Below are 9,491 nucleotides of genomic sequence, written 5' to 3'. Positions count from 1 at the left end.
CCTACAAACTGCATGTGTGAGTGAGCACGAACAACTCCGTTAGTTACTCTACATGCATCATCGGACACGTTTTGTGTTACTTATTTAACAAAGGTGGTACCAAAATATTTTGTGGTGCAAATGTGCAAACATTGTTTTAGATCACTTGTTTGTTTGGCAAATTGAATTACAGAATGCTGTTTTTTTACTTGAAATAAAATGATTAAAGACACAGACCCTGCATTATTGTATGTGTGTCAGCGGGTGTGTGTGTCTTTTGATTCGATCCAATCCAGTAAGGTACAGCGGATCAGATCTGGAGAAACACAACTTCAGCTGTCGTGGGTTTTGGTCCTTTTCCTTGGTTTCACTCATCAGTGTGTTTCGGAACAGCAGAAGATTTCTCACACTTTTCTATTATTACAATGGGAAGGACAATATACTGGCCAACTGTGTAGAAATGCTATGTGATCACATGGCAGCGGGTGCAATACTGTGGTCCCATTTACAAGTCTTATATCCATGATCCTGTTCTATACAGCTGTTCAAGAATCCCACAATGATCCAGTTTCACTCTGAATTGTGTTCACAGGAAAGAAAGCATTAGCTAAGACTTTGTGCATAGGGTTCCACAAGCCTGTGTGTGAATATTCTGAATGTGATCATGACCAGTACTGTAATTAAGGGGCAGTAGTATAAGGCATTGGTAGAAGCATAGTGGTAACAGGTTAAGTTTTGAGATGGCAATAGACTCACAGTGGTATGAGTCTCACGTACACTGGCACACTGTGGTACCCTGGTGATATAGCAAGCCTAGTTTGCTGACTGGTTTCCACACTGGTAGTGTATTGGCATCCCACTGTATCATTATAAACCCAGTGCCCTTCATTCCAGGTGCTGACCGTGCAGAGTACCGCTCATTAGCAAGCCCGCTGATCTAGTACCAGAGATCTCTACATATCCTCTGCAAGTGGCATGTTCATAGAAATACAGAAATGTTGAAAAAGAAATCCTTTATTTTTCTAATGATTACAAAATAAAAGTTGTAAAAATCGATTCGAGACTCCTGGAAGGGAGAGGTGATAACCCAAGGGGGAAACACCGTTAACATCTGAGCTGGAGGGGGTGGGGTGGAGGAAACCTGGCTCTGGACTGATTCAGGTAAACTAATATAGAGAACAGCACCGTAGCAGTGAACACGGAGACAAAGACTAAAGCATTAGGGCTGTATTTACTGCTATGCTAATGCATCATGAATATGGCCCGCAATCTGATATGTAGTCAATTAAAAATGTGTCATTTTCAGCAGGTCATATCTCCAGTGATTGCCATCCCCATGTCAATATTGCACTTGACGTGTGCTATCCAAGGGGAAAGAGGAGGACTGGAGCGTCACAGTTCTATTCTGGGGTTCCTAACTCAGATCTCCGTTCACCTGATTGTTTTCCCACAGCCAGGCACTGCTCTAGTGTTAGTGCTGTACAAAAGGGAGGATTCAGAAGAGGTGTGCAAAACCCATTGTATTTTACATATGTACACAATACATCAATTTCCAAGTAACACAGAAAAGCTGAAATGAATGCAAAAAAGCGCTGGTTAAGAAAGCAAGCAGTAAACCCACTACCTACACCTTCCCTCCTCCACTCCCCTCCTCTCTCCTCCAGTCCTCCCTCCTCCCCTCTCCCTCCACTCTCTCCTCTCTCCACTCCCTCCTCCTTCCTCCCCTTTCCCTTTTCTTTCCTCCCCTCTACCTTCACTCTCCTCTCCTCTCTCTTCTCCACTCCTCCCTCCTCCCCTCTCCCTCCACTCTCCTCCACTCCCTCCTCTACTCCCTTCTCCCTCCTCTCTCCTCCACTCTTTCCTCCCTCCCTCCTGTCGCTGCCTCTCCGTTCTAAGGCAAAAGTAAAAAAAAACACACAAGCACGTCTGTTTCTCAGGCAATTCCTTTGCTCGATAAAAACAAGTCACTTGAGTTTATTATTATCATCCTCAGACAGGCTGCTGGTCCTTCCTTTGTATTTTTTCTCAAAACTTCACAAGAGATCACAAAAATGTGTATGGACTTGATGCTTTTTGTTTGACTTTTTAATGTTTTGATAAAGATGTACAGCTAGAGAAGCCATAAGATTAACAGTAAAGTGTTCCACCTCAGTGCCAGACCCCCAGTACTGACTGCAGAGGGAGATTCTGCAGGGACCTTGCACAGTATTCACAAACCACATTCAAATAGCCTTGGGCCGTTCAAACGTTCAAACCCTGTCTTCCACAAGAGCCCTGTATAAGGGACAGGAAGAGGAGGGGGAGCCTCATTTTAAAAACATACCCCAGGTTCATGAATATTACTGATGACCAGACCTGGGAGAAATATTGATTTTATTGAAATATTTAAAAAAAAATTATATGATTCAAAATAATTAAATATTTAATGTAGTGTTGAATATTTATAGATATTTCAATATTTCGATTTCTGTTTCAAATATATTTATGAATGTGTTACAATGATGTGAAACATTCAGTTTTACATTTAACTATTTTCAAACAAATATCTGAGTGCGGACAAAAATCTTGAAATATTATATATTAATAGATGAAATCTCAAATATAAATATATTTGTTCCAGGTCTGGTAAGGGCATCCATCCTGGCCGGTTTTATTACCCTAGACTCTCAGGATTTTTTAAATAAGTACGGACCTGAAGAAAAGCTTTTCTGGAAAAGTGACACACTGTCTGTGATATGTCTGTTATCATTACACTGGACCAGTCAAACAGGGAGAGACCTCAAACCTGAACTCTTTCAAAGAGGATTCTGTGCTTGTCTCTGCAGGGTTGCTCTACTGCACCAGCAGGGGCTAACACACAGCTGATGAAGAAAGTAAACTGTTATTACAAATGGAGGCTATCTTGCCACGCAGTGCAGAAAGCCTAGCCTCTAAATGCTGCACTACCTCAGCCAACATGACACAGCTAAGCTACAAACCCTGACGAGACGCCACCCTGGACCACTGCCTGAGAAACAGGCGGCAAGGCCAGCCTAACAGCCACTGTTGCGTCGCATGAAGGCGTGGCCCCTCACGGGGCACTGCATCTCGATGAAGTTCAGGGGCCCCACGGTGATCTCGGAGGGGCCCAGGACCTTGAACCCCGATTTCTGGTAGAAGGGCACCAGGAAGTCCTCGCACATGAGCATGGCGCGGCGCACGTAGGGCAGGCAGCGCAGGTACTGCAGGTAGCGCCACATCAGGATGGAGCCCTTGCCCTGCTGTCGGAACGTGCGGTGCACTGCCAGCACGTGGAGGTGCACCGTGGAGCCGTGGGGCTTGTGCAGGGTCAGAGCGTCCTGTAGGGAACATGAGCCACGAGAGGAGAGTCACACCAGCAGCACTGCCGGCACAGCAATCTGCTACTGTTATACACACTGCCACACCTGATAATAGGGATGTGACAGCTGACAAAAGAGGCTTCGTATAGAAGCTCACTGTAAAACCCACTACTGTACTTGAGGATTAAACATAGACCTCATGGAATCTTTCGTGTCGGCAAAAAGAAAACATTACAGTGTAGTTTATATATACTAAAAATGTGTTTAGAATCTGTTTATATTGTGCAAATCATCAAACACTTTGTCAGTTCTATAGTCTAGCTATATCATTGTATAGTCTAGCTATATCGTTACATAGTCTAGCTATATTGTTGTATACTCTAGCTATATCATTGTATACTCTAGCTATATCATTGTATACTCTAGCTATATCATTGTATACTCCAGCTATATCATTGTATACTCCAGCTATATCATTGTATACTCCAGCTATATCATTGTATACTCCAGCTATATCATTGTATACTCCAGCTATATCATTGTATACTCCAGCTATATCGCTGTGACTATGAAGAGTTTAGAGAGAGTGCGGTCTGCTACATATCCTCTGCAATGCATAGTGAGACAGAGTTCAAATCCCAGTAGAGATACTCTACCAATGAGTCCTTCGAAGTATCCACAGTTCACAGAAAGGAACGAGGAAGCTGTCTACGTACCACTGTGAGCTTCTCCTGGTCCCAGAGGGAGCCAATGATGAACGCCACCAGCCTGCCTTCTTCAAACCAGCCCAGAGACAGCTCAGGACAGAGGGTCAGGAAGTGGCGGACCTCGTCCAAATGGAGGGGACAATCTCCACATACCGAGATGAAGGCTGTGAGAGGGAGGGAAGAGTTTATTACTGGGCTCCTCTTTTATAACGCTCTGGACGGGACCCACAGTTACCAGACCGTGCAATTGGGGTTGCAATAAATGAAGTGCTAATGTTTTGGGATTATAGGGCATATCGGGAGCCACGACCATGCCCCATAATAATGAGTTCCACCACAGTATGAAGAGGAAGAAAAGGTTACGCATCAGCAAGTCAGAGCTGGATCTCTGATAACTGGACAGTTTCCTGTCAGAAACACTCCTCTGCTTAACCTGCTCAAACCCATCCTCTTTTACAGGTTGACTACACTATACGACTAAAGCACAGGAGAGGTTAGTACAGAATGGTGAATGCACAGACAAGCCTGGAGAATGCATGGTAAAGAACAGACAAGCCTGGAGAATGCATGGTAAAGAACAGACAAGCCTGGAGAATGCATGGTAAAGAACAGACAAGCCTGGAGAATGCATGGTAAAGAACAGACAAGCCTGGAGAATGCATGGTAAAGAACAGACAAGCCTGGAGAATGCATGGTAAAGAACAGACAAGCCTGGAGAATGCATGGTAAAGAACAGACAAGCCTAAAGAACAGACAAGCCTGGAGAATGCATGGTAAAGAACAGACATGCCTGGAGAATGCATGGTAAAGAACAGACATGCCTGGAGAATGCATGGTAAAGAACAGACAAGCCTGGAGAATGCATGGTAAAGAACAGACAAGCCTGGAGAATGCATGGTAAAGAACAGACAAGCCTGGAGAATGCATGGTAAAGAACAGACAAGCCTGGAGAATGCATGGTAAAGAACAGACATGCCTGGAGAATGCATGGTAAAGAACAGACAAGCCTGGAGAATGCATGGTAAAGAACAGACATGCCTGGAGAATGCATGGTAAAGAACAGACAAGCCTGGAGAATGCATGGTAAAGAACAGACAAGCCTGGAGAACGCATGGTAAAGAACAGACAAGCCTGGAGAATGCATGGTAAAGAACAGACAAGCCTGGAGAATGCATGGTAAAGAACAGACAAGCCTGGAGAATGCATGGTAAAGAACAGACAAGCCTGGAGAATGCATGGTAAAACACAGAACAGCTTGGAGAATTCATGGTAAAACACAGACCAGCTTGGAGAATTCATGGTAAAGTATAGGGCAGCTTGGTGAATGCATGGTAAAGCACAGGTAAGCTTGAAGAATGCATGGTAAAGCATAGGTAAGCTAGAGAATCCAACACAGGTCCATATCGATGCATGCCTAAAGTTCCTTATCTGGTTAAGCATTTTACATTTTGCACCGGCAATCTAACAGCAGCTCTGCTTTAACAGGTTGTGCTGTGTGCTTACCTTCTCTCTCAATCTCAAACACGCTGATCGCATCCTCTGGGGTGAGGCAGCGGAACTCACTGGCCGGGAGGGTGTGGCGCCGCTGTCGGCCAGGTGAAGATAAGGAGGTCCTCAGGTTTTCCGGCTTCAGGAATGGCAGACTGCTCATCACCGACATATCTTCTTGGATCGACGTGGCTTGCTGCTGGTCGGGCTCCTTGTTGTCTTATGTTTCGTGTCTTATGTAAGTACGAGACCTCTTCTCTTCTCTTCTCTTCGCCGCAGGCTGGTGGTCGGTACGCCTGTGTTGAAGCACGCTGTGTAAATGTGTGCTCTCATATTTATAGGCCAGGGCGCGCTCATCTAAATGCCATTATAGTTGTCACTATTACTGCAGACGCTATTGCTATTGCTATTAGGCTTGTCTTCGGAGCGCGGCACGGAGAGTTCATTTACATTTCAATTGTTAGGTGCTGGTGTTTTCACATTTACATTATAATGAAAGGTCTTGGGTCAACTTATTTTAGTCGCGAAAGTGGTCAGTTTTGCATGACGCTTTTCCCCTTCTGTAAAGCGGTCTGTTATTCTAGGCTCTTAGTGCAGGCTGTGCTGTTGATGTTAATAACATTAACAGCTTATCTTAAACAGCTTCTGCTATCATTGGCTTCCCGGACAGCTGCTTTGTTATGTTTTAACGAGTCACTCCGGGGATAATTGTACTCTGTTATGTTTCCTAATTATGTATCCATTTTGTAATGCACAGATGTTTTTATTTTGTTGTATTTTTCTTGGGGAAGGGCGTAAACGTTTCGAACCCTATAGTTCACACTAACATTTAGTGACAGAAGGGGATACAAAAGTTGTAAACACAACCACAACAATATAATAATGATAATAATAATATTATTATTTGTTTTCTTTGACATGCCTATGTTGTCCCATGTGTTGCACAGCTATCTATCTGTCTATCTGTCTATCTATCTGTCTATTTGTCTGTCTGCCTGTCTATCTGTCGAGGTGGGGGAGAAAAGGCAGAATGTTCCAGTGTCTTCATTATTATAATTAAATGCAACCAGCACAACAGAACTGCACAGCTACTGTCTGTAGTTCTTTAGTTTTCAGTCACAAGAAGACTATTAAAATATCACTTACCTAAAAACAACACACACACAGTGCTTTCCAAGAGAAGCACCCTCCCGTTCTGATGAGGTGTGCAGCTGCGGTCTTTCCCTTCTTCCGCGCGACTCTTAAGAAGCTGCTTAGACTCTTACACACACATAAGAAGTTCTTTACGGGTCACGTGTGAGGCTTTAGAAAGTTTAGCAAACCCCCCTAAAGGGTCGGGAGTACCCCAGTGGCGTCAGGCTGCAAGGCGAAAAGAGTTTACTAGAATCCACTAACTTTATTGAATGTGAAAAACAAAGTCACAATGCAATCTCTCTTGTTTAGGCACTATTAAAAAAAAATAATAATAATTTGTGTAAACTCAAGAATAAATGACCACACAGGCTACAGTGGGCTAGATATACACATATAGCAAATGACATGAATGTGTTTAACAGCACGTGTTTCATTTTTCTAACAGTTACTTCTGATCTGAAATGGTTGCATTGCTTTGTACAAACGATGAGATGTTCAAACTGGAATATATCATTTTATCAGAGCTGGTAAATAAAGGCAGGTGTATGCACAGTTGATCTTCAATAAAAGTTTGACTATTATTTTTTATAACTGTTACTAAATGTAACTTCTAAAAGTAGCAGTTAATCCATTCTCGAGCCAGCTATATGATCTTAGCATCACCCCATCAGACAATCCTCACGCGGGACTTGCCCTGCGGGGATATCTCCCCTGACGTCATACTGGTAAGAAACGTTTAGATCCATCAGCACTGAAAATGCATGTGAACAGACTATAGCATAATCAAGACTCTGGCACAATCCTGATGACATTAAACTCGCATTTAGCGACGAAACCGGCTCTGCTCAGTCAGCAAGACCACGTTTGAAGCATGATGATACGCGTCTGGGTCCAGCTGGAGGCAGAATAACATTACCTCATACTGCAGTTGTTTCCAGCGGCAAGTGGCTGGTGCTTGCAGAGTGTTTATAGCACAAGCTGAGCCTGACATCTTGTGGTGAGACATGGTATTACCCACGCTGAGACAAAAGGCCAATCCTTTTTGCCCCTCCCTGTCCCCGCACAAGCTGGCCGTGATGAACAACAGAATAATAATAACAGAAATACCTAGCGCACACACTTTTAATGGGCTGCCCTTAGCACGTCCGCTCGATTTCTTACCCTATAATACACTGTAGGATGCTCGGCTGGTAGGTGCTTCTATATCCAACGTTGAACAGATGACTTCATTTATGGGCAGTTCTTGGCAGGAGGCTCTAATTGAGACTGCCATCCTTAACTTTTAAATAAATCAAAATAAATGGAAAATAAATAAATGGCATAAATTAATGGAAAAGATTGACATACACTGGGCTACAGCAGAAGCAGAACTGACACGCTAAAAACATCGTCAATCTTCCATGTCAACGCATTACACCGGGACCCTAGCAACTGCTGCCTTCCATAGCAACAACTGAACCGTCCCATAGCAACTGTATGGGTCTGGGTGTGACCACTCCTTTCGGCATCAGGGCAGGCGTGTTATTGTTTAAGGCTAGAGTCAGTGAGTCGTTCTGTATATATATAGTATAATTTCAAACGCGCCACTTCTCTACTCTGCTTACTCGGTTACTGATGCAATCTGACATACAGCCTGCATAGTATGAACAAGCAGGTTTTAAAATGAACGCTAACCCCGATATCATATAATTGAGGCACAGCAGTCATTGCTATCTTTTATGCATACCAATCTTTTATCAACCAAATGCAAACGGCTTAAAAAAAACCCAAAGCAACGGTGAGAATAAAGCCCCTTCTTCGTCACCGCTGATTACGCTCTTTGCCTTGACAACGAGTAAGGCGCCTCCCTTTTAGTGGCGCACGTAGGGCGACGTGCCGACGTAAACACGCGCGGGTGCCGTGGTTACGGGTTCCTCTCACATTTTCCTCCACCCCGCAATCCCTGACAACAGCAGCGATGGCGGAATCCCTTCCAGAGGCAGCAGCATCCACCCCGGCGCCTTCTCCGGCCCCCAGCCCGGGCTCTGAACCCCCGTCCTCTTCGCTTCCCCCCTCCCTGTCCCCGCTTACCCCGTCTGGGGCCGGTTCTCAGCGCCTGCTCTTCTCACACGACCTGGTCTCCGGGCGGTACCGCGGGTCGGTCCGGTTCGGCCTGGTGAGATTGATCCATGGCGAGGAGGATTCGGACACAGATTCGGACTCAGACACCGGCGGTGGAGGCGGAGGAGGAGGAGGAGGAGGAGGAGGAGGAGGAGGCGGCGGCGGCGGCGGCGGCGGCGGCGGTAGCTCAGACACAGAGAGCGGCCGGGCGGACTCTCGGGCTCGGCTTCTTGGAAGAGGTTACGTGAGGGTGCAGTGGTACCCGGAGGGAGGCAAACAGGACGTCCAGGAAACCAAGGTATGGGTGGGACATTCTTCCAGGGTTTGTCTTTGTGCGTACTCTAATAATTCGGTACCACAGTCTTTGTCAGCTTTGCCCATAATGGAAACATGTTACAAATGCAAAATAATCTGCACCAAAAATAAACAAACGGTATGTGTAGCATTCTGCTCTCGTATGCAATGTGCATTCGTTATAAAGGCACTCTTACTTTTTTTATATACCTCATTTTGCAAGATTTGCAACACATTCTACAAATAGTAAAAGAACAACACATTCCACCGACCTATGCAAATGTATCATCTGTTTTGTTGAACATTGTACTCAACATGTTAACAACATGATGCTAAATGGACCAGAATAGCTGTTTAAAAGCTAGGCCCAAGCTTTTTTTGTAAGGACGTTTTCTATTGTTTACGTATTCCTTCTTGGTTCTGATGTGAGGTTATCACACCAGCAGGATGAAACGGAACATGCAGTAAT

At 44.7% G+C, this 9,491-nt stretch overlaps 2 protein-coding genes across 3 annotated transcripts in view; one reads left to right on the top strand and one right to left on the bottom strand.

Annotated features, from left to right (window-relative positions):
- Positions 1-2,881: 2,881 nt before the first annotated feature.
- aanat1 (arylalkylamine N-acetyltransferase 1) lies at positions 2,882-8,454 on the bottom strand. Of its 2 annotated transcripts, XM_041222262.1 has the most exons (6): positions 8,355-8,454; positions 7,790-7,907; positions 6,641-6,853; positions 5,510-5,790; positions 4,016-4,170; positions 2,882-3,317 (listed from the first exon to the last, which is right to left on the bottom strand). In XM_041222262.1, exons 4-6 carry the CDS (start codon positions 5,664-5,666, stop codon positions 3,012-3,014), a joined length of 618 nt encoding a protein of 205 aa, XP_041078196.1. In that variant the 5' UTR covers positions 5,667-5,790; positions 6,641-6,853; positions 7,790-7,907; positions 8,355-8,454; the 3' UTR covers positions 2,882-3,011. The 2 variants fall into 2 exon arrangements, with proteins under 2 accessions (XP_041078196.1, XP_041078195.1); XM_041222261.1 differs by lacking the exon at positions 8,355-8,454 and having other exon boundaries at positions 7,790-8,342.
- Positions 8,455-8,499: 45 nt separating this feature from the next.
- The window catches only part of LOC121296559 ((E3-independent) E2 ubiquitin-conjugating enzyme UBE2O-like), an 18,651-nt gene continuing 17,659 nt past the window's right edge, over positions 8,500-9,491 (top strand). Inside the window, exon 1 of the mRNA XM_041222259.1 lies at positions 8,500-9,026. Within this exon, the coding sequence (XP_041078193.1) occupies positions 8,586-9,026 (441 nt within the window). The 5' untranslated portion in view covers positions 8,500-8,585. The remainder of the gene's footprint in view (positions 9,027-9,491) is intronic.

This window comes from Polyodon spathula, chromosome 21 (assembly GCF_017654505.1).
Source record: "Polyodon spathula isolate WHYD16114869_AA chromosome 21, ASM1765450v1, whole genome shotgun sequence".
NCBI lineage: Eukaryota > Metazoa > Chordata > Actinopteri > Acipenseriformes > Polyodontidae > Polyodon > Polyodon spathula.
Note: the sequence above shows the minus strand (reverse complement) of the source record. Positions and strands in the feature narration are given on the sequence as shown.

What these genes read in the sequence shown, in the direction of transcription:
- aanat1 (XM_041222262.1), bottom strand. Translation starts at nt 5,666, where the DNA reads ATGTCGGTGATGAGCAGTCTGCCATTCCTGAAGCCGGAAAACCTGAGG. An exon ending in GTTTGAGATTGAGAGAGAAG is followed by an intron (nt 4,171 to 5,509) that starts GTAAGCACACAG and finishes TCCCTCTCACAG; the next exon opens with CCTTCATCTCGGTATGTGGA. An exon ending in ACCAGGAGAAGCTCACAGTG is followed by an intron (nt 3,318 to 4,015) that starts GTACGTAGACAG and finishes TGTTCCCTACAG; the next exon opens with GACGCTCTGACCCTGCACAA.